Below are 25,594 nucleotides of genomic sequence, written 5' to 3' on the forward strand. Positions count from 1 at the left end.
CAAACAGGTGCCATTAATACAGGTAACGAGTGGAGGACAGAGGAGCCTCTTAAAGAAGAAGTTACAGGTCTGTGAGAGCCAGAAATCTTGCTTGTTTGTAGGTGACCAAATACTTATTTTCCACCATAATTTGCAAATAAATTCATTCAAAATCCTACAATGTGATTTTCTGGATTTTTTTTTCTCATTTTGTCTGTCATAGTTGAAGTGTACCTATGATGAAAATTACAGGCCTCTCATCTTTTTAAGTGGGAGAACTTGCACAATTGGTGGCTGACTAAATACTTTTTTGCCCCACTGAAGCTTGTAAATCACCGCTGAGTAACTATCAACATATAAGGGCGGCAGGTAGCCTAGTGGTTAGAGCACTGGGCCTGTACCTGGAATGTTGCTGGATCAAATCCCCGAGCTGACAAGGTAAACATCTGTAGTTCTGCCAATGAACAAGGCAGTTAACCCACTGTTCTCTGGGTGCTGAAAGACGGCCCCCTGCACCTTTCTGACCCACAAGGGATTGGGTTAAATGCGCAAGACACATTTCAGTTGAATGCATTCAGTTGTACAACTGACTAGGTCTTTCCCTTCTCCAACTTATTGACAGACAGGGGCAAATGTATTCTTAACATTTCTTCTGTTGTAAATTTGCTGGATAAAAGCCCTATTCTTATCCTCAAATTAGCTGGGTCAGTCTGACCTGTTTAATTTATTTATTTCTTCAGATGATGAATTATACGGTGGTTTACTTTCTTTTGAAGGTTAAGTGAGCCTGTTTCAATCAAAATGAAAGACCTACGGTCATACTTGAGAGACCAGGTCTACTCTATAATCTCCAACATTAAGTCTTTTTTTGTTCATTTTGGGGTATACTGTTCCAGTTAAAAGGTAGCCAGGCCCTTCACTATAGCTCTATTGTTTTTCTTTGGCAGTCTTTTGGTGAGAAGTTCAGGCATTTAACGGCACTTGAGGGCCTAAATTGGTAGTGTAACCAAGCAACCGGTAAGTTGATATTCAAAAGCTTGGATGTCTGTGATTTATCAGATAAAAGAATGCTGATCATCTTTAAAACCAACCAGGAGAAGAAACAGGGGCACAGCAGTGGCGACACAGGAGACGGACACAAACTGTAGCCAGGCTAGAGGCAGACTACTCTGGCGCAGTCCAGGATGAGAACGGTGAGTATTATCCTTTTCCTACATAATGACAATTCTATAAATAGGTGGGAATTTTTTGTCTGTATGTCTAATTAACTAGAGGGAATTGTTTTCTCTCTGTGGAACAAGAAGTGTCAAGAGGGATATTCTTGAAAAGAGGCCCATAACAGAATTAGAAATATCATAGAAATTTGTACAATTTTAAACATAAAAACAAACAATCTGTATTATACAATGTTACATAAAAAGAAAACGTGTCTTCTAGAGGGGACGATGACGAGAACAAAGCTGACCAAGTTTCTCCAATAGAAAAAGAAACAACAGCATTGGTACATTCTGATAAAATGACAGACACCTCAGCCTTCCCTCTGGTTTCAGAAGGTTCTAATATCTTTGATGTCTAATCTACTAACTCTAGCCTTGGTAAGACATCTGGAACTGTACATGCAATAGTACAACTGGTCAACTTGAAAAGCTTTCCGTGGGTGTGTTATGGTTACCGTGTTCACATGTTGTACCGACCCCATAGGACAAGGACAGGAGAAATATTAAAAAGGGGATGAAAAGAGAGCAAGGGTTGTCACGGAGATTAAGGCTTTTGTTTTGACAATTTGAATCCCCATGTCAACGTCCCAAATGGCACCCTATTCCCTATTTAGTGCACTACTTTTAACCCGGACCTATAGGGTTCTGGTATAAAAAAGTGTACACTACATAGGGAATAGGGTGTAATCTGGTTCTGGAAATTCAGGGTGATTCAATACATATACAGTCAACTGTTAGAAGCCTTTTTTCTTCGGCTGTCCCAATAGATAAGCGACACCTACTTCGGTGAGGTGCAAACCAGTGGGACATGTTTTACTTTAAAAAAAAAAATTTAACCAGGTAGTCTCCTTGAAGTAAGTCAGAAGACCTTTTTCCCTGGGGAGGAGGAGATAAAACTTGGAAGGAGAATAATTAATAGCAGAGTGCTCCAGCTGTCATCATAACACAGCAGCCTCCAGACCTCCTCGCTGTAATGGCTACCAGTATAGTGGATGACACTAGCGTGTCTGGAACCCTGCTGCTGCTGCTGCTCTGTCTCCTGCTCATCACGACCCGGTGCCTCACTAACGCCTCACACATACCAGGTAAGACCAATGATGTATGAATGTATGATGTACGGGGGGGGGGAACACATAGCCACTCTCTCTTCGTCTAACAACTATCACTTCCGTGTAAAATATGAAGTGTCAAAATGTATTTTTTGTTTGATCGTTTGAAGATGAAACCTTTTGAGCTTTAATACATTTTGGAATTGTATCTCTAATATCTCATATGAAAGTTGATAGCCAATAGTTAACTAGAAAGACATTGGCTATTCATCTAATATAACGGTTATTACTGTAAAACGGTGGCAAGTAGCAATCCTGTACTAACCTGCGTCTCTACTGTATGTACTTCTATGGCAGGTCCTTTCTTCTGGGCTGGTCTGGGTCCAATCATGTCCTACTCTAGGTTCATCTGGAGCGGGATAGGAACAGCCTGTAACTACTACAACAAGAGATATGGGAGTATGGTTCGGGTCTGGATCAACGGAGAAGAGACTCTCATTCTTAGCAAGTCAGTTCTGTTGAAATGGAATTCGAAATTACTTCACTCATTCAGTACGGTGGGAGTGTGGGTATTCATCAAGCGTCTCAGAGTAGATCTAAGATCAGCTACCTCCCATGTCCATTCGTTATCATTGAAAAGTAAAAACTGATCCAAGATCAGTACTACTCCTTTGAGACTCTCTATTTGTTACACTCTTGGTCTCTCACTCTTGCTGCAGGTCCTCTGCTGTCTACCATGTCCTGAAGAGTGCCCACTACACAGCCCGGTTTGCCAGTAAACAGGGACTGCAGTGTATCGGGATGGACGGGAGAGGTATCATCTTCAACAGCGACATCCCACTCTGGAAAAAAGTGAGGACATATTTTGCGAAAGGTATACGACAGAGACTTTACGTTTATTTAACATGATTGATCTAACTAACTCGCTCTAACTAGATGTCAAATTAATTTATGTTCTGGTCTGGTGCAGGGTTGGGATCAATTCCTTTTCAAATCAAATCAAACTTTATTAGTCACATGCGCCGAATACAACAGGTGTAGTAGACCTTACCTTGAAATGCTTACTTACAAGCCCTTAACCAACAATGCAGTTCAAGAAAGAGTTAAGAAAATATTTACCAAAAAACTAAAGTAAAAAATAATAAAAAGTAACACAATAACATAACAATAACGAGGCTGAATACAGGAGGTACCGGTACCGAGTCAATGTGGAGGCTTTATACAGGGGGTACCGGTACTGAGTCAATGTGGAGGCTTTATACAGGGGGTACTGGTACAGAGTCAATGTGGAGGCTTTATACAGGGGGTACCGGTACCGAGTCAATGTGGAGGCTTTATACAGGGGGTACCGGTACCGAGTCAATGTGGAGGCTTTATACAGGGGGTACCGGTACCGAGTCAATGTGGAGGCTTTATACAGGGGGTACCGGTACAGAGTCAATGTGGAGGCTTTATACAGGGGGTACCGGTACCGAGTCAATGTGGAGGCTTTATACAGGGGGTATCGGTACCGAGTCAATGTGGAGGCTTTATACAGGGGGTACTGGTACAGAGTCAATGTGGAGGCTTTATACAGGGGGTACCGGTACCGAGTCAATGTGGAGGCTTTATACAGGGGGTACCGGTACCGAGTCAATGTGGAGGCTTTATACAGGGGGTACTGGTCCAGAGTCAATGTGGAGGCTTTATACAGGGGGTACCGGTACCGAGTCAATGTGGAGGCTTTATACAGGGGGTACCGGTACCGAGTCAATGTGGAGGCTTTATACAGGGGGTACCGGTACTGAGTCAATGTGGAGGCTATATACAGGGGGTACTGGTACAGAGTCAATGTGGAGGCTTTATACAGGGGGTACCGGTACCGAGTCAATGTGGAGGCTTTATACAGGGGGTACCGGTACTGAGTCAATGTGGAGGCTATATACAGGGGGTACTGGTACAGAGTCAATGTGGAGGCTTTATACAGGGGGTACCGGTACCGAGTCAATGTGGAGGCTTTATACAGGGGGTACCGGTACTGAGTCAATGTGGAGGCTATATACAGGGGGTACTGGTACAGAGTCAATGTGGAGGCTTTATACAGGGGGTACCGGTACTGAGTCAATGTGGAGGCTATATACAGGGGGTACCGGTACTGAGTCAGTGTGGAGGCTATATACAGGGGGTACCGGTACTGAGTCAGTGTGGAGGCTATATACAGGGGGTACCGGTACTGAGTCAGTGTGGAGGCTATATACAGGGGGTACCGGTACTGAGTCAATGTGGAGGCTATATACAGGGGGTACCGGTACTGAGTCAGTGTGGAGGCTATATACAGGGGGTACCGGTACTGAGTCAGTGTGGAGGCTATATACAGGGGGTACTGGTACAGAGTCAATGTGGAGGCTTTATACAGGGGGTACCGGTACTGAGTCAATGTGGAGGCTATATACAGGGGGTACCGGTACTGAGTCAGTGTGGAGGCTATATACAGGGGGTACCGGTACTGAGTCAGTGTGGAGGCTATATACAGGGGGTACCGGTACTGAGTCAGTGTGGAGGCTATATACAGGGGGTACCGGTACTGAGTCAGTGTGGAGGCTATATACAGGGGGTACCGGTACTGAGTCAGTGTGGAGGCTATATACAGGGGGTACCGGTACTGAGTCAGTGTGGAGGCTATATACAGGGGGTACCGGTACTGAGTCAGTGTGTGGGGGTACAGGTTAGTCGAGGTAATTTGTACATGTACAGTATATATATATGTATATACACTACCGCTCAAAGGTTTGGGGTCACTTAGAAATGTCCTTGTTTTTGAAAGAAAAGCAAATTTTTGGTCCATTAAAGTAACATCAAATTGATCAGAAATACAGTGTAGACATTGTTAATGTTGTAAATGACTATTGTAGCTGGAAATGGCTGATTTTTTAATGGAGGCGTACATAGGAGTACAGAAGCCCATTATCAGCAACCATCACTCCTTTGTTCCAATGGCACATTGTGTTAGCTAATCCAAGTTTATAATTTTAAAAGGCTAATTGATCATTAGAAAACCCTTTTGCAATTATGTTAGCACAGCTGAAAACTGTTGTTCTGATTAAGAAGCAATAAAACTGTCCTTCTTTAGACTAGTTGATTATCTGGAGCATCAGCATTTGTGGGTTCGATTACAGGCTCAAAATGGCCAGAAACAAAGACCATTCTTCTGAAACTCATCAGTCTATTCTTGTTCTGAGAAATGAAGGCTATTCCATGTGAAACTGAAACTGAAGACCTCGTACAACGGTGTGTACTACTCCCCTCACAGAACAGCGCAAACTGCCTCAAACCAGAATAGAAAGAGGAGTGGGAGGCTCCGGTGCACAACTGAGCAAGAGGACATTAGAGTGTCTAGTTTGAGAAACAGACGCCTCAAAAGTCCTCAACTGGCAGCTTCATTAAATAGTACCCGCAAAACATCAGCCTCAACGTCAACAGTGAAGAGGCGACTCCAGGATGCTGGCCTTCTAGGCAGAGTTCCTCTGTCCAGTGTATGTGTTCTTTTGCCCATCTTAATCTTTTCTTTTTACTGGCCAGTCTGAGATATGGCTTTTTCTTTGCAACTCTGCCTAGAAGGCCAGCATCTCGGAGTCGCCTCTTCACTGTTGACGTTGAGACTGGTGTTTTGCGGGTACTATTTAACGTAAATAGTCCGGTGGCCATTTTTATTAATTGTACAGGGTGATTTCAATTAAGTCAATGGAATTCTTCCTGAATTGTCTGAATTGAAATGGAATTGACCTCATCCTTGGTGTGGTGTGTGTGTCAGCTCTGACAGGACCTGGTCTGCAGCGGACAGTAGGGATCTGTGTGAGTGCTACAGACAGACACCTGGAGCGTCTGCAGGAGATGACTGACCCCTCCGGACACGTAGATGTTCTCAACCTGCTGAGATGCATCGTAGTGGACATTTCTAACAAACTGTTCCTCCGGGTGCCTCTCAACGGTCAGTGACAGGGTGTGTGTGCGGGGGGAGGGGTTTGTCTGTGTGGGTGTGCCTGCATGCATGTGGGGACGTCTGTTCTCTGTCCTGGCACCCCAATGGTGGAACCAGCTTCCCCTAGGACAGCAGAGTCCCTTCCCATCTTCCCGAAACATCTGAAACCCTACCTCTTCAAAGAGTATCTTAAATAATACCACCCCCCACACCTTTACTTGCTCTGACTGTGCTGATAGCTACTTTATTGAGGAAAAGTGTACTTACTATGACATGTGATATGTGGTTGTCCCACCTGGCTATCTTAAGATGAATACATGAACTGTAAGTGGCTCTGGATAAGAGCGTCTGCTAAATGACTCACTACTTTCAATGTAATGTAAATGGACATCCTTAACACATTGAATTATGCCAAGCTTTGACTGTGTGCCTTGTACTTTATGTAACTCAAGAGAAAGAGCTGCTATTGAAGATTCAACACTACTTTGACACCTGGCAAACGGTTCTGATCAAGCCTGATATCTTCTTCAAATGTGGATGGATGTACCAGAGGCACCAAAAAGCAGCGTAAGTTCACGCATGCACTTAAAGTCTCCAATGTTTACATTGTTGGTGGGGGGGTTTGCGTAAATGAAGGTGTGTAGTTGTAATCAAGTGTTTCGACGTCTTGTTTCTAGCAAGGATCTACAGGATGTGATGGAAAGCCTTATTGAAACCAAAAGAAGAATTATCAGTGAATCTGAAAAACTGGATGATGATATTGACTTCACCTCAGAACTCATCTTTGCCCAGGTCTGTTCTGCTGATGAATGAAATCATATCATTGTATAGGGTGTCACTAAGAGAAACCTGTCGATCTTATACTCTCTCTCTCTGTGTGTGTGTGTATGTGTATGTGTGTGTGTGTGTGTGTGTGTGTGTGTGTGTGTGTGTGTGTGTGTGTGTGTGTGTGTGTGTGTGTGTGTGTGTGTGTGTGTGTGTGTGTGTACCAGAACCATGGAGAGCTGTCGGCGGACGACGTGAGACAGTGTGTGTTGGAGATGGTGATAGCAGCCCCAGACACTCTGTCCATCAGTCTGTTCTTCATGCTCATGCTGCTGAAGCAGAACCCTGAGGTGGAGATGAGGATTGTAGAGGAGATCAGCACTCTCATAGGTGACTATGATCACACCTTTCAAATAAAGGGGGTTTCAACAGTTAGGTGGAATTTCGAATAATATATGCCACATAGCAGACGATTTTATCCAAAGCGACAGCAACTTACAGTACAGTGAGTGCATCTATTTTTAGTATGTGTTAATAATCTCTGCGGGACTTGAACCCACAATCTTGCTGGCACCATACTCTTACTCACTGAGCCACCCTTGACTAATAATTGAGACAAATATCTCACGGGTGACATTATATATATATCTTTTAGGCACAACATGCTGACAATCTCCTGTTCACTTCTATCCACAGGAGAGAAGGATGTCATGACAGTTGACTTCCAGAACTTCAGAGTGCTGGAGAGTTTTATCAATGAGTCCATGAGGTTCCATCCTGTGGTAGACTTCACCATGAGGAAGGCGCTGGAAGATGACGTCATTGATGGGACTAAGGTTTCCAAGGGAACCAACATCATCCTCAACATAGGGCTCATGCACAAAACTGAGTTCTTCCCCAAACCCAACGAATTCAGCTTGGAGAACTTTGATAAAACTGTAAGTGGGAGTTGGCGTTGTCCTATTTTCTTAAAAGCATTGTATTGCAAACTGATGTGTTGTCATAATTGATGGAATTATTCAGAAGTAGCGTGTGGTTTACCTGGTTCCAGATCTGTTTGTGTCGTCTTGCCAACTCCTTTGATTCATGCCGAACATTATAACGACTGTAGGAGTTGGCAAGACAGCACAAACCGATCTGGTACCAGGCTATGGTTGACCTCTCCTCTTTCCGTCAGGTGCCCAGTCGTTTCTTCCAGCCGTTCGGCTGTGGCCCCCGCTCCTGTGTGGGTAAACACATCGCCATGATGATGATGAAGGCTGTCCTGGTGACGCTGTTGGCGCGGTACACGGTGTGTCCTCGTCATGGCAACACACTGAGCAGCATCAGGCAGACAAACAACCTGTCACAGCAACCCGTGGAGGATGAACACAGTCTGGCAATGAGGTTCATACCAAGACAGATGACCACAACCTAACCACAACCACTACTGACCACAACCACTACTGACCACAATCACTACTGACCACAATCACTACTGACCACAATCACCACTGACCACAACCACTACTGACCACAATCACTACTGACCACAATCACCACTGACCACAACCACTACTGACCACAATCACTACTGACCACAATCACTACTGACCACAATCACTACTGACCACAACCACTACTGACCACCACCACTACTGACCAATATAACCTGTCCTGATCAACAACCTGTCACAGCAACCTGTTGAGAATGAACATGAACACAGCCTGACCATGAGGCTCATACCCAGAATGACACAAGCAGCCTCCACTGACCCCAACCTGCCGCCACTGACCACAACCAGCCACCACTGACCACAATCAGCCACCACTGACCACAACTAGTCACCAGCCACCACTGAACACAACCAGCCTCCACTGACCACAACCAGCCTCCACTGAACCCAACCAGCCTCCACTGACCACAACCAGCCTCCACTGACCACAACCAACCACCAGCCTCCACTGACCACAACCAGCCTCCACTGACCACAACCAGTCACCAGCCTCCACTGACCACAACCAGCCTCCACTGACCACAACCAGCCACCAGCCTCCACTGACCACAACCAGCCACCAGCCTCCACTGACCACAACCAGCCACCACTGACCACAACCAGCCTCCACTGACCACAACCAGCCACCACTGACCACAACCAGCCTCCACTGACCACAACCAGCCTCCACTGACCACAACCAGCCACCAGCCTCCACTGACCACAACCAGCCACCAGCCTCCACTGACCACAACCAGCCACCAGCCTCCACTGACCACAACCAGCCACCAGCCTCCACTGACCACAACCAGCCTCCACTGACCACAACCAGCCACCAGCCTCCACTGACCACAACCGGTCACCAGCCACCACTGACCACAACCAGCCTCCACTGACCACAACCAGCCACCAGCCTCCACTGACCACAACCAGCCTCCACTGACCACAACCGGTCACCACTGACCACAACCAGCCACCAGCCTCCACTGACCACAACCAGCCTCCACTGACCACAACCGGTCACCACTGACCACAACCCGCCACCAGCCTCCACTGACCACAACCGGTCACCACTGACCACAACCAGCCTCCACTGACCACAACCAGCCTTCACTGACCACAACCAACACTGACTTTTACCTCTGACCATAACCAACACTGACCAAACTGACCTGACCATAACCAATACCAACCACACTGACCTGACTGGTGGAGGACGAACACAGCCTCACCATGCCCAGAATGGTCACACATTTCTCTGGCCACTTGATCACAGCCGCTGAGACACACCTAGCACTGACCATATAAATGTAAATACACAAGTTACCAAGACAGTACAAACAGATATGGGACCAGGTACTACTACTGCTGGGCTATAGTCGATACTTTTTCTGTTACTATCCCACAACTGTAATACATTACTGCTACACTAGACTACATTTTAACACTAGTCTGTGCGTTTTTCTACTTATTTTCTTGTTGTTTGAAAAATTACAATTTCTAGTTGTTTTTAAAACCATGTCATTAAAATGTATAAACAATTGTTTGTATCATGTGCATAACTACTGTAAACATTTACTCAATAAAATTACAATTGTGTATAAATATCTTTATAAAACAAATGTTATCCTCAGGTCTTGAATCTTTAACTTCTTTTGATATGGTTAATTGATATGGTTTGATATGGTTAATTGGTATGGTTAATTGATATGGTTTGATATGGTTAATTGATATGGTTAATTGATATGGTTTGATATGGTTAATTGATATGGTTTGATATGGTTAATTGATATGGTTAGTTGATATGGTTTGATATGGTTAATTGATATGGTTTGATATGGTTAATTGATATGGTTAATTGATATGGTTTGATATGGTTAATTGATATGGTTTGATATGGTTAATTGATATGGTTTGATATGGTTAATTAATATGGTTTGATATGGTTAATTGATATGGTTTGATATGGTACCAGTCAAAAGTTTGGACACACCTAATCCTTCAATGGTTTTTCTTTATTTTTACTATTTTCTACATTGTAGAATAACAGTGAAGACATCCAAACTATGAAATAACACATATGGAATCATGTAGTAACCAAAAAAAGTGTTAAACAACTCAAAATATATTTTAAATTTCAGATTTTACAAAGTAGCCACCCTTTGGCTCATACTGGGTCTCATGCCTCAATGAACTTATCCTTTGCAGCAGAGTTAACTCTGGGTCTTCCTTTCCTGTGGCGGTCCTCATGAGATCCAGTTTCATCATAGCGCTTGATGATTTTGCGACAGCACTTGAAGAAACTTTCAAAGTTCTTGAAATGTTCTGTATTGACTGACCTTCATGTCTTAAAGTAATGATGGACTGTCGTTTCTCTTTGCTTATTTGAGCTGTTCTTGCCATAATATGGACTTGGTATTTTACCAAATAGGGCTACCAACTGATTGGCTCAAACGCATTAAGAAGGAAAGAAATTCCACAAATAAACTTTTAACAAGGCACACCTGTTAATTGAAATGCATTCCAGGTGACTACCTCATGAAGCTGGTTGAGAGAATTCAAAGAGTGTGCAAAGCTGTCATCAAGGCAAAGGGTGGCTACTTTGAAGAATCTTAAATATAAAATATATTTTGATTTGCTTAACATGATTCCATATGTGCTATTTCATAGTTTTGATGTCTTCACTATTATTCTAAAATGCAGAAAACCCTTGAATGTGTAGGTGTGTCCAAACTTTTGACTGGTACTGTATTTAAATATGATATTTCAGTTTAATATTTTATACATTTGCAGAAATGTATAAAAACATGTTTTTGCTTTGTCATTATGGGGTATTGTGTGTAGATTGATGAGGAAAAATTTGAATTTAATCAATTATAGAAAGGGAAAGGGAAGGTAAGGCTGTAGAGTAACAAAATGTGGAACAAGTCAAAGGGTCTGAATACACTGAAATATTTCTGTATTTCATTTTCTATAAATTAGCAAACATTTCTAAAAACATGTTTTCAATTTCTCAGTATGGGGTATTGTTTGTAGATGGGTGAGAAAAAAAATATATTAATACATTTTGAATTCAGGCTGTAACAGAACAAAATGTGGAATAAGTCAAGGGGTATGAATACTTTCTGAAGGCACAATATTATACAGTCAATGAACTAAGCAGACCAGAGCCAGCTGCTATAGCATTGGTGCCTATCAGCAAGAAGGCGGGGCTAGTTACCCCTTTATGGTTATGAATGTGTTTCTACCAGTCATTTAGACAATGACTAGCCCAGTTAGCGCTAGTTTATGCTAACTTGCTAGCTGGCAATTTCACTAGCAGTAAATACTAGCCATCTAGCTAGTTAGCATAAGCTCCTAGGAGTGCTAACTATCAAACTTACTAACAGATTGTCTGATGTAAATTACATAAAAAAAGATAACGTAACTTAATTGCAGATGTAAATGTTTCCACTAGTGACTGAGAGATTTACAGTTAGTTACTTTATAGCCTTTTAGATATTTTACATCATATAGCTAGATCGCTAGCAACATTTTTAAGAGAGAGCTTTTCAATTGGCATCTCTCCTCTTGTTTTCAGTCATAGGTGGGGACATGGATTAGGTGTGAGCAGTGAAGGAGGTGGGCTCATGAGTTGTGCTCCAATTTGACTGGGGATAGCTTTATTTGTGACCTATGTACATATTAGAATCGTGCAATAGCAGAGCATAAGAGAGTTGCCACATCAATGTTACACTGAATTAATGAGTTGAGTTATTAAATATTCAATTCCAATGTTAATGTTATTTTCCATTCCAATATTATATTCCAATTAATATATTTTCTTAATGAATTAAAAACTATTGAAAACCTTTTGCTCCTGAATGTCATTTTAAAGGCTGCTGGGATTTAAAATCTTGCAATATTCAAATCATATTTAGTACAATTGTACATAATGGATTGTATGGAAAATGAACAACAAAGAAAAAACAAAGAACATTAATGTGCAGGTGAGTTAGAAAAAGGGACTTTGCATCAAATTTCCTCATAGTGTGGATATTAACACTGACATGTGCAACAATTTCCGCCCCATATTTTATTTAAATAATTAAAAGACAACTAGACTTAGCTTTCAAGTATTACTTACTAAATAATTTCTACATTAAACTGATTACATTCATTTGAACACATTTGCAGCTACCCCGGTAAAAAAAACAGCCCTTTTCTAAATACAACATTTCACGAAATAACAAAAAAAAAGGGTCAACTGTAGCCATTTATTTCCCTTTATAGTTTATTCACCTAAGCATGACCTTCATCCACGTACCAATTTGTTTTCCAAAATGTATTTTGCGTGTCAGCAATTAGACATGTTTTTAGTTACCCCCTAGTACCCTACCTGCGCTTTTATGAGCGCTTACATTAAGCTGTGAGAAGCATTTCCCTTCAAATACTGAGGCCATTAGAGTTAGCGAAGTTGTGTTATTTATGTAGCAAATGAAAATAGGCATTTTTAATATCAGAAAATGTAGACTATCATACCCATATGTTAAAAACAGACAACGAATACGTTGTGAAATGTTGAGGTAAGGTTGAGACTGTTTCACTATATCCTTCACCACCTGCTGCCGAGCTAAACTGTCTTGCATAGAAGCATTCTTCTGACAAAGCGTAAGGTGTTTACTTTCTTTCAGAAGGCTGTGTATCTTGACTTACCGTTTATAATATAAATGCTAAATTGCAGATTTTGCAGAATATATTGTTGTAATCTCCAAAAGCGTCCCACCGGTATATTGGCGCGCTCTATTTTTCAAACTATAATATGGTTTTGATTATTTATTTATTTTTCTTGTTGGATTCATAGTCTCCCCTTTAAAACTGTTCTAATTACCAAATGTTTTATAAACCTCCGATGATCAGGTATAGAGTCTATTAGAGAGGATCAGTTTAAGCAAAGTGAGGCGAAGAATCACTGATCTACAAATAGTATTCCCTGCCAAATAATAGGTTTAGTGCGATTACGTTTCCTATGCTGTGCCTCCCCTGGTTTAAGAGATCCCCCCCCACCAAAACACTCACACACAACCAGACATTGAATGATTGATTGGAGACAGCTTGTGTCAATTAAAGAGCATTTCCTAGGATTTTCTGCCTGCAGCAAGCCCAGTGGATAATGCTTGAAATGCCATAAAAGAAAATCCCCACAAAAAAAGACGCCCTACCAATGATGTACATGAACTAAGGCTGTCAAACAATTAAATGTTTTCAATCGAGTTAACTAGCAGGATTTGCGATTAATTGCAAATTCCTAATTTGCTCAAAGTGAGCTGTAATTTAAGATTTTTCATACCAAAAACTTTTTTCTAAAGTAAAAGTTAGCAAAATTAGGTAAACTGAGAAAGCAAACTTTATTTAACCTCAACTTATTTTTTACATGGCATTATAGATTTTAGTTGTATACATGATGTCTTTTGGATGTTTTCAGTGTATTCAACGCTTTCAGACAATGCAACAAAAAAATGTATGCACTAAAATTTAAAAAAAGTTAACTTCAGTTTTAACTGATTAACTCTGACAGCCCTAATATAAACCCTGGATTGTTGCTTTGGATCCCCCATTAGTTCCTGCCAAGGCAGCAGCTACTCTTCCTGGGGTCCAAAAAATGATTAAAACAATTACGTCACAACAAAATACAGCATCCGACACAAACGTCTGGGGAAACTATCTCTGTTCACAGGTAGTTAATCTGCGATGGATTAAATCCCGTCCAGAGTCAGGAAGGGATTTATTTATGAAGATATGCATCCAGCCACAGATCCCCTGACTTCTTCAGTGACCTGGGGAAGAACAGAGGTGGATAACAAACCAGGTAAATCACATAGGAGTCTGAGAGCAGCAGGTATCACCTTATGATGTACAATCTACTCCCAGAGGATAGCACTATACAAGTATTCATTAAAACATGTTTATATTTTATTTTTTAAACTGAGTAGCTATTTGTCTGCAACTATTTCATACCCCTGGATAAGTAGTGGTATATGTGATGTTACCACTTACCTGACAACATCAATGATGGCTTTCTGCAAAGTCTTGACCTGATAGGGAATTCCATGTTTCTCACACAGAGTACGAACCAGAGGAGCCACCAGGTGGTAGTTATGACGGGGCATGGTGGGAAACAGACTGGGAGACAGAGAAAGAGAGGCAGAGAGAGAGTGGGGGGGGAGAAAGAAAGCGTCAGAAAGAGGAGGGGAGAGAGAGAGAGGGGGAGGGGAGAGGGAGAGAAAGAGAGAGCGAGAGAGAGAGAGAGAGAGCAAAGGGTATCAGAGTTTCTCAGAGAAACCTCAGTTTCTGAGTAGGATTGTATCAATGTTGTATCGCAACACTATTCACAATTAATTAGTACAAGTAATTAGTGCAGTAATTAGTACAAACAACTTAAGTTATATTTAAGATCAAATAAAGCTGAATACTGCCTAAACTATAACCTACTTTAGTATCTGAATGACTTTATAAATTACCATATAAATACAGTATATACTGTTGACAGACAACAGTAAGGTGAGATATTTGTTTCACTTACTGGTGTTCAATCTGAAAGTTGAGGTGTCCACTGAACCAGTCGTTGAAGGTTGACTGTTCAATGTTGCAAGTACCACTCAACTAAGACCAGAGAAAGAAACACGTTACAGCACCCTCTGCTGGAGAACTATAGATGTGGCATGAGGGAACACACTAAATGTATTGGGTAAAGTGTTATAAAATGTAATGTCATGTAATATTTTAAACTGTACATAACTGTATTAATGTTGCTGGACCCTAGGAAGAGTATCTGCTGCCTTGGCAGGAACTAATGGGGAGCCATAATAAACCCCAGGAAGAGTTGCTGCTGCCTTGGCAGGAACTAATGGTGATCCATAATAAACCCCAGGAAGACTAGCTGCTGCCTTGGCAGGAACTAATGGGGATCCATAATAAACCCCAGGAAGACTAGCTGCTGCCTTGGCAGGAACTAATGGGGATCCATAATAAACCCCAGGAAGAGTAGCTGCTGCCTTGGCAGGAACTAATGGGGATCCATTATAAACCCCAGGAAGAGTAGCTGCTGCCTTGGCAGGAACTAATGGGGATCCATAATAAACCCCAGGAAGACTAGCTGCTGCCTTGGCAGGAACTAATGGTGATCCATAATAAACCCCAGGAAGAGTAGCTGCTGCCTTGGCAGGAACTAATGGTGATCCATAATAAACCCCAGGAAGAGTAGCTACTTCCTTGGCAGGAACTAAATGGGGATCCATTATAAACCCCAGGAAGACTAGCTGCTGCCTTGGCAGGAACTAATGGGGATCCATAATAAACCCCAGGAAGACTAGATGCTGCCTTAGCAGGAACTAATGGGGATCCATAATAAACCCCAGGAAGACTAGCTGCTTCCTTGGCAGGAACTAATGGGGATCCATAGTAAACCCCAGGAAGAGTAGCTGCTACCTTGGCAGGAACTAATGGGGATCCATAGTAAACCCCAGGAAGAGTAGCTGCTGCCTTGGCAGGAACTAATAGGGATCCATAATAATTACAAATGCAGATGGCACAACCCCAGAAAACACTCCAGGGCCTGTATTCACTAAGCTTCAGTGTAGGAGTGCTGTTCTAGGATCAGTTTAGCCTTTTAAGATGATAATGAATAGGAATGTATGGACAAGGGGGGACCTGATCCTAGATCAGCAGTCCTACTCCAAGACCAGTTGTCTAGTAATGATGACATGTTACCTGCATGGTGAGCCAGTCCTGGTGTCTCTCGTGATCTATCTCCATAGGAAGATGATTCATCTGGGTCACCCATACAAACCAGTGGCTTTCCAAAAACCTATATACAGTACAATATTCACAATACAATTATTCAGCCACAATATTGTGTTGTTTTATAATACTGTAGATAGTTTGAATACAATGAATGAATTAATTAATCTTTGAGGTCCCTCTCAGTTCATACTTTACCTGACGAAGCTGATCAATGCTACTGAGCCAAAGAAACCAAAGAAGGGATAGTAACAGCAGAAGAAGCGAAGGTAGAAAGTCATCGACCACGCCAGATCCTTCACAGGAGATAAAGATTTGGTATTACGGCCAGACATGATCACATCTAGGGTTCCTAGCAAAGCAACAATGATCACATCTAGGGTTCCTAGCAAAGCAACAATGATCACATCTGGGGTTCCTAGCAAAGCAACAATGATCACATCTAGGGTTCCTAGCAAAGCAACAATAATCACATCTGGGGTTCCTAGCAAAGCAACAATGATCACATCTGGGGTTCCTACCAAAGCAACAATGATCACATCTAGGGTTCCTAGCAAAGCAACAATTATCACATCTGGGGTTCCTACCAAAGCAACAATTATCACATCTGGGGTTCCTAGCAAAGCAACAATTGTCACTGTTGATTAGGAAGTTAGTCATTTCTGATGGTACAGTCAGTGTGTTGTTGGTGTTGCAATATTTGTTCTCGCTAGCTTTAGTGAGCAACGAACAAGGATTTAGTGCCCCCAGGTGTTAGCATAGTCATATAATCACAGGTGTCTCTCTCTCTCTCATGGAAGCCTTAGGTTCCACATAGGAAGGAAGAGGATTGGTATGATATCTCACCACCCAGTTCCGTTGTGAAAACATGGTCTGGAATATCTGGATGGTGAAAAACACTGGAATGAGTAGTGGAGGTCCAACTGAGAGACAGAAGGAAAATATTGGTATTACATACATCAGTGGTCTATATTTTGCTTTTATGTGTCCAATGGAAGTTGATGTGATTTATATCCATAAATCCATGAAAGGTGTTCAGAAACCTACTGAGGAAGAAGTACTGGTGTTGGTAATGGTAGGGCATGTACTTCAACTTCTTTACACCATACTGCAATAGACAGAGACAAGGAGTCAGATGGATCTTACACAGAAACACTAATACCGGTTTAACACTACTGAGACAAACTGTTACATGGATATCATTACATGGTTATTTCATGAATATTACATTAAATTAATGAACTATTACATGGATATTTGAATATTACATGGTTATTTCATGAATATTACATTAAAATAATGAACTATTACATGGATATTTGAATATTACATGGATATTATTACATGGTTATTTCATGAATATTACATTAATTTAATGAACTATTACATGGATATTTGAATATTACATGGTTATTTCATGAATATTACATTAAAATAATGAACTATTACATGGATATTTGAATATTACATGAATATTTAGATTATTATTAAACTATGACATGGAGTCAGATGGGTCATAAAGCACTAAGGTTGTTGGTTCAGTTCCTGCAAGGATCACATATATATATTATAGAGATAACTACCTCTACAGGCTGTTTGTCTCCCAGGACGAAGACATGCAGCATATTAACATCAGGATCTTTACTCAACACGTTGGGTTTAGCGTGGTGCTGGAAGTGACGATGGTTCCACCAGTTAGCAGAGGCACCCTGGAAACACACAGCTACTGTTACTTATTAATGGTACACACAATTACAATTACTGTAATTTACACCTGTCGGGGCACTACACGAAATAAGGCTAATGTATAGCAGTGAACTTTGAAATGTAACACTGCTCTGGTGAATGTAGGAAAGTGAAAGGGACAGTTTCCTGAACAAAGATTTAACATAGTCCTGGAGTAAAATGTACTTTCAAAGGAGATTATCCATTGAGAATGGTTTCCAGTCCAGGACTGGGTTTAAACGGTGTCCGGTTAACTTATCCAAAGAGTAGCAGAAGATCAGCCTAAAGAAACAGTAATGTCAAATGTCCAACCATTGTCCAGTAGCCTACCTTTAGGTGTCCAATGACAAACTTGTGCAGTACGTGATTCCAGCTGGATTTCTTGCAGACTGACAGGTGGCCGAAGTCATGCTGCAGCCAGCCAGCCTGGGACTGAGAGGGAGAAAGAAAGGCAGATTTTGAACGGTGTCTGAAAGGTGGTTTGCTAACCCTATGGCTAACCTAAACCCTCACCATAATCTAACCTCACCACCCCTAAACTTAATCCTAACCAGAACCTAATCCTCTAATTCTAACCTTAATCCTAAACCTAACCCTAACCTTAGATCCCTATGCCTGTCAAATATCTTCTTGTACTCCCTAATAATACTGTAATGGTACCTGAGATGTGGCCAGCATGAGGGAACAGAGCAGTGTGACGCTCCAGCTGGTCCCCCAGACCCAGAGCAGGCTCAAAGCCAGGGCCTCTAGTAGCAGGATGTGGCCCAGGTAGAGGCTGAAGAACAGGGGGCGGGCAATGAGCAAACCCTCCCTCTCCACACGGTCACGCAAGGCCTGGAAGTCCTGCACCAGTACTGCCTGTATGGGTTAGAGGTGATCAATAATCAATACAGACGTATGAAGTCTATCTCAATTCATCTGTCCTTTATTTCAGGAGGCGAGGAGACAAACTGTGATAGAGCCAAGTAGATGAACCAAGAGGATGGATGATGATGAAAGAAAGATGAGAATTGAGGGAGTGGAGGAGGATGACAGGAGGGGGATGAGGACAGTGTAAATTGAGAAGAGAAACCTGAAGAAGAAGAGATGATGGGTAAGGAAATAAGAGTAACAGAAAGATGTAAGACTACTGAATAGATAAACAGAGTGGGCAGCGGGGCATCTGTGCACATAGACAAGCTGGTATAATGTGATCTAGTTATAGGGGCATCTGGACACATAGACAGGATGGTGTAATGTGATCTAGTTATAGGGGCATCTGGGCACATAGACAGGCTGGTATAATGTGATCTAGTTATAGGGGCATCTGGACACATAGACAGACTGGTATAATGTGATCTAGTTATAGGGGCATCTGGACACATAGACAGGCTGGTATAATGTGATCTAGTTATAGGGGCATCTGGACACATAGACAGACTGGTATAATGTGATCTAGTTATAGGGGCATCTGGACACATAGACAGGCTGGTATAATGTGATCTAGTTATAGGGGCATCTGGACACATAGACAGGCTGGTATAATGTGATCTAGTTACAGTAGATACCTGAAGATGACACACTACTTTTCTAGGAGGTAAACCTTGTCTTGAAATATCTCCATCCACATCACACCTGCTCTTACCACACTCTGACACATTGTAGAATGTATCATTCTGTACAGCATTCTGTCTGAGAAGCATGGAATTCCCTATCAGCCAGAGAAAGACAGGCCTCACACTGGTCCCAGGGTCCCTACCTAAACCTAGAGTGGGTGTGGTGTCAGAGGGAGAGATGCTGTAGGCTTCACATTCTATGTTTCATTATGTAGCCTACAACGATGTATGTTATGTAGAGGGAGAGAGAGAAAGACGGGCCTCCTCACATTTTTCCCATGGTCCTGGCTGGGCTCTGTCGTTGCCAGCTCTCCAATCAGCAACGGCTTCAGAAACTTCCTGACAAAATGAGGATCGGGATGGAATGCGACAAATGCGTCCTAGAAATTAGAGATATAGATTAATCTATGTTGTTATTAAAGAGAAATACATACAAATGTCCTTCTTATGTCTCTCAGTTAATAAAACAAATATTTAAAATAATTACTGTGAGATTAGTTAAGACGTGATCATGATTTTAGGATTCAACAATGTACAATCCCCTAACAACAAGTCTAATATGTAATACAGTCACAATGTACGATCTACTAACAACAAGTCTAATATGTAATAAGGTCACAATGTACGATCTACTAACAGGGGTTTACCGGGGCTGAAGCCCCTGTGCCCAGGCCCACCGTGGGGGACCCAAGAGGAAGCAAAAAAATAAATAAGGAAATAAATATTATATACTGTATAGTATATAATATTTATTTCCTTATTTATTTTTTTGCTTCCTCTTGGGTCATAGTATATAATATTTATTTCCTTATTTATTTTTTTGCTTCCTCTTGGGTCCCCCACGGTATATATAATATATATACATTATATATTGTATATGTAGTATTTTCTTTACTGCAACCGCCAACCACAGGAGGATTTGAGTGTAGACAGCCTGCTGCTACTCTGCTAATCGTCAGATGGTGGAAGGAGAGAAGGTAGAGGGCCCACGTGAGTAACTTGTGAGGCCCTGCCTTGATTGGGTAACTGATTAATAGAAAAATACAAATAAAACAGCATAACAAATGTGGCTGGTCAATTGTCAGGGGCCCAAGCCCATAGGGAGTCCAAGAGGCAAAAAAATATATATAATACTTTTTATTTTATTTTTATCCAATCAAATCTCTGAAATTTCAAAATATACCAGAGAGCATAATTTAGCCACAGGGGATAAACAGTTTATTAAAAATAACTGTGGATTAAGTTTTATCACAAGCACATAAAGGTAACTGCCAAAATAAAGGAAACACCAACATAAAGTGTCTTAATAGGGCGTTGGAACACCACGAGCTGCCAGAACAGCTTCAAGTGGACCTAAACCATGCCAGGAAAATGCACCCCACACCATAACATAGACTTTGCATCCCTCGTTAACGCAAGTGTTTCCTTTATTTGGGCAGTTACCGGTATGCCTACAGTCTGGTTTAGCCGCAGTTTGGACAGCATGTGCACCAAATATACAGCTCGTTGTGTCGTGGCCATAGACATATAATCCATAGAAGTGGTCTTGGAACCTCTTACCCTGGCAATTTGACTGTTAAACTCATGGATACACTAGCAATGGATGCCAGTCCTGACTTGACCGGAAACTACCATCTATGGATTATATTTCTATGGTTGGTTGCAGCTGTCAGTTTGCGTTTTTGCCCATTTCAAAATACAATCGCAGGGGGAAAAAAAATTACAGTTTGGGAAGCAAATGGCTCTCACTGGAAACAGAAGACTAGACAGTCTGAAGAACCAATATAATTTTTTGTTTGTTTGTTGCTAACATCAACACTGTTTTTCATAGCTCATCTTGAGATAGGCTACTGCGACAACGAGCGCATTGGCCATCACCATGAGTAACCTATGTCTTCATCTTCATCATTAGGTGAGTCAGTGTGCCACTGGACATTTTACTTGGTTGCCTACTATAGCTTATATATATATATATATATATATATATATACACACACAACACACACAGTTGAGGTCAGAAGTTTACATACACTTAAGTTGCAGTCATTAAAACTAGTTTTTCAACCACTCCAAAAATGTCTTGTTAACAAACTATAGTTTTGGCAGGTCGGTTAGGACATCTATGTTGTGCATGACACAAGTCATTTTTCCAACAATTGTTTACAGACAGATTATTTCACTTATAATTCACTGTATCACAATTCCAGTGAGTCAGTAGTTGACTGTGCCTTTAAACAGCTTGGAAAATTCCATAAAATGATGTCATGGCTTTAGAAGCTTCTGTTAGACTAATTGACGTCAATTGGAGGTGTACCTGTGGATGTATTTCAAGGCCTACCTTCAAACTCAGTGCCTCTTTGCTTGACATCATGGGAAAATCAAAAGAAATCAGCCAAGACCTCAGAAAAAAATTGTACACCTCCATAAGTCTGGTTCATCCTTGGGAGCAATTTCCAAACACCTGAAGGTACCACGTTCATCTGTACAACAATAGTACGCAAGTATAAACACCATCATACCGCTCAGGAAGGAGACGCGCTCTGTCTCCTAGAGATGAACGTACTTTGGTGCGAAAAGTGCAAATCAATCCCAGAACAACAGCAAAGGACCTTGTGAGATGCTGGAGGAAACAGGTACAAAAGTATCTATATCCACAGTAAAACGAATCCTAAATCGACATAACCTGAAAGGCCGTTCAGCCAGACTACAGTTTGCAACTGCACATGGGGACAAAGACCGTACTTTTTGGAGAAATGTCCTCTGGTCTGATGAAACTAAAATAGAACGGTTTGGCCATAATGACCATCGTTATGTTGGAGGAAAAAGGGGGAGGCTTGCATGCCGAAGAACACCATCCCAACCGTGAAGCACAGGGGTGGCAACATCATGTTGTGGGGGTGCTTTGCTGCAGGAGGAACTGGTGCACTTCACAAAATAGATGGCATCATGAGGGTGGACAATTATGTGGATATATTGAAGCAACATCTCAAGACATCAGTCAGGAAGTTAAAGATTGGTTGTGAATGGGTCTTCCAAATGGACAATGACCCCAAGCATACTTCCAAAGTTGTGGCAAAATGGCTTAAGGAAAACAAAGTCAAGGTATTGGAGTGGCCATCACAAAGCCCTGACCTCAATCCTATAGAACATTTCTGGGCAGAACTGAAAAAGCGTGTGCGAGCAAGGAGGCCTATAAACCTGACTCAGTTACACCAGCTCTGCCAGGAGGAATGGGCCAAAATTCACCCAATTTATTGTGGGAAGCTTGTGGAACGCTAACCGAAACATTTGACCCAAGTTAAACAATTTAAAGGCAATGCTACCAAATACTAATTGAGTATATGTAAACTTCTGACCCACTGGGAATGTGATGAAAGAAATAAAAGCTGAACTAAATCATTCTCTCTACTATTATTCTGACATTTCACATTCTTAAAATAAAGTGGTGATCCTAACTGACCTAAGACAGGGATTTTCTACTCAGATTAAATGTAAGGAATTGTGAAAAAATTTGTTTAAATGTATTTGGCTAAGGTGTATGTAAACTTCCGACTTCAACTATATATATATATATCCTCCTAATATTGTACAATCTGTGTGTCGCTTCATTGGCCTGGGCTATTGTTTGTTTGAATTCAAGACCAGATTGATCTCAGTTTGTCAGTCAGAGCTATGATTTCTTAATCAGGCCCTGGACATGTCATACAATGATAGGCTACTAAACGTGTCTAAATTTACAACATTACAAACATGTGCATAGTCCTGGATGAAGATCAACAGTCATATTGGAATAGCTTGAGAACATTTTACCAACAACTTCCATAGTTAGGCTACTCACCGTGGCATCTTCTCCGGCAAAGTGACTGATGACCCTGATGCCCCCCGGGTGTCTCTTCACCCACTGGGAAATATTATAGACCTTCCTGTCGATGACCAACCACTGGTCGCCTCTGTGGCAGTGCCTCTGGACCTCTTCCCAGGTGTAGACTGCACTGCCACCTCGCCCTCCTCCCCCTCCACCGGGCCCAACCCTGTCACCCTTGGCCGGCTCGCTTGACTCAGTCTGCTGACCTCCGCCCCCCATCCTCGGTTCTCTCTGCTCCACTCACACCGTCGCTGTGTCGGCTGCGCTCTGTCCAGTCTGCCCAACTGAAACACACTGAGGACCAGTAAAATGCAATGTACAGAGAGGAAGACAGGGAATGGAATCAGAATCAGATGATGCTGTCTGAGCCAATTCACACCCACGTGATGAAATGGTGTGATTCTTCTGCAGGTTGATGTTTATTGGGATGAGTCTTGTCCTGGAGGCAACAACTGGGAGATTTCTGCTAGATGGGCCAGCTGCAAAGTAAGTGAAAATTGGCTATATTGTAAAAATTCATGAAAACAAAAATGCACTTTTTTGGTCTTAATTTAAGGTTAGGATTCTCAATGTGGTTAAGGTTAGGGTTATATTTGATGACTTTGTGCTGTGCCAGCTAGTGACCATCCTGCAGAGCTGCCTCCAGAACCTGATTCATGACAACAACAAAAAACGCTAACCTGCGATTCTTCTGCCAGAGGGGAAGGGAGATGTCTCAATGCAATTTGGTGAAAATATCGAATGACTAATATCTGAGCATTCTGTGTGGAGTTTCTCTTCTAATATGTTGAGAATCGATGCAATTTACCACTATGTTTATTTGTAACACTATATTAGAATAGAGACAAAGAGCATTGAAATATTCTCATCAATAAATAATAAAGAAAACAGAGATGCGCCATTGTTTGGGCATGGACTCCTCTTCCGTTCCGCATGTTTGCCGAGTTTTATATGACACACAGTACAAACCTTTGCGTGTTTAATTTTAATGTCTGTATATAATGATAGACATGTAGACTATCAAATTATAAAATCGAGTAGTCCATTGGTGTGTCAGCCCTAAAATAAATACCTAGGCTACATTACTATCAAAAATAGAACGCAATTATACAATGATGATTCGAATAGAATAGACGCACTCACCAATATTCCCAGATGTCCAATCCTCGCGTCCTTTACTTCTCGCTCGTTCTCTTATTCATAAAAATACATGAACTTCATTCTGATCACCAGTCTCGTCATTTATCCAATCAAATCATCAGTCGGCTACGAAAGGTAGGCCTATCTCTCGTTCCATAACGCCCTATAGCTCAATCAGTCATTCACCCGCTCGTTCACTATACAATACTAAGCCGATCATTCGAGGGTCTCTAGTCCAATGGGGTTATTTCAATAGACCCCTGGCATATCTGCAATTGGTTCAAAAAAGCCCTTCAGGTCTGTCAATCATCCACATATTTCAACCAATCAGAACGCTTGAACGCACTCCAGGGCCCCGCCCTGGACACATCAGCTTAGTGCGTGTCTACACGTTGTCTCAAGAAGTAGAAAAGACAGCCCCCTTGATGCTTCAGTATGTAGTATTTTATTAGGGGTCTTCCTGGGGTTTATACAAAACATAAAACATGACATAATACATATTTGAACCTTTATTTAACTAGGCAAGTCAGTTAAGAACAAATTCGTATTTACAATGATGGCCTACCAGAAGGCCTCCTGTGGGGATGGAGGATAAAAAATAAATAATAAAATAAAAATATAAGACAAAACACACATCACGACAAGAGAGACACCACAACACTACATAAAGAAAGACCTAAGACAACAACATAGCAATGCAGCAACACATGAAAACACAGCATGTTAGCAACACAGCATGGTAGTAACACAACATGACAACAACATGGTAGCAACACAGCATGGTAGTAACACAACATGACAACAACATGGTAGCAACACAGCATGGTAGTAACACAACATGACAACAACATGGTAGCAACACAGCATGGTAGTAACACAACATGACAACAACATGGTAGCAACACAGCATGGTAGTAACACAACATGACAACAACATGGTAGCAACACAGCATGGTAGTAACACAACATGACAACAACATGGTAGCAACACAGCATGGTAGTAACACAACATGACAACAACATGTTAGCAACACAGCATGACAACAA

The 25,594-nt window shown here is 41.8% G+C and overlaps 2 protein-coding genes across 5 annotated transcripts; one reads left to right on the forward strand and one right to left on the reverse strand.

Moving 5' to 3' along the window:
• Positions 1-2,169: 2,169 nt before the first annotated feature.
• Positions 2,170-13,961, forward strand: LOC120052328 (brain aromatase). Of its 2 annotated transcripts, none has more exons than XM_038999173.1 (9): positions 2,170-2,281; positions 2,603-2,753; positions 2,965-3,119; positions 6,036-6,212; positions 6,656-6,770; positions 6,881-6,995; positions 7,196-7,358; positions 7,665-7,906; positions 8,146-8,385. In XM_038999173.1, the coding sequence occupies exons 1-9, from the start codon at positions 2,170-2,172 to the stop codon at positions 8,383-8,385; spliced, it is 1,470 nt and encodes a 489-aa protein (XP_038855101.1). The 2 variants fall into 2 exon arrangements, with proteins under 2 accessions (XP_038855101.1, XP_038855102.1); XM_038999174.1 differs by lacking the exon at positions 2,170-2,281 and adding an exon at positions 13,918-13,961 and having other exon boundaries at positions 2,596-2,753; positions 8,146-8,377.
• Positions 12,084-24,676, reverse strand: LOC120052325 (acyl-CoA Delta-6 desaturase-like). 3 transcript variants are annotated; one of them, XM_038999172.1, is made up of 14 exons: positions 24,551-24,669; positions 23,791-23,886; positions 23,381-23,691; positions 19,812-19,922; positions 18,608-18,805; positions 18,278-18,379; positions 17,806-17,931; positions 17,270-17,330; positions 17,069-17,145; positions 16,421-16,518; positions 16,193-16,289; positions 15,006-15,085; positions 14,480-14,605; positions 12,084-14,259 (listed from the first exon to the last, which is right to left on the reverse strand). In XM_038999172.1, the coding sequence occupies exons 3-14, from the start codon at positions 23,624-23,626 to the stop codon at positions 14,208-14,210; spliced, it is 1,374 nt and encodes a 457-aa protein (XP_038855100.1). In that variant the 5' UTR covers positions 23,627-23,691; positions 23,791-23,886; positions 24,551-24,669; the 3' UTR covers positions 12,084-14,207. The 3 variants fall into 3 exon arrangements, with proteins under 3 accessions (XP_038855100.1, XP_038855098.1, XP_038855099.1); XM_038999170.1 differs by having other exon boundaries at positions 23,381-23,701; positions 24,551-24,668; XM_038999171.1 differs by lacking the exon at positions 23,791-23,886 and having other exon boundaries at positions 23,381-23,701; positions 24,551-24,676.
• Positions 24,677-25,594: the final 918 nt, after the last annotated feature.

The sequence above is a fragment of the Salvelinus namaycush genome, chromosome 8, assembly GCF_016432855.1.
Source record: "Salvelinus namaycush isolate Seneca chromosome 8, SaNama_1.0, whole genome shotgun sequence".
Taxonomy (NCBI): Eukaryota; Metazoa; Chordata; class Actinopteri; order Salmoniformes; family Salmonidae; genus Salvelinus; species Salvelinus namaycush.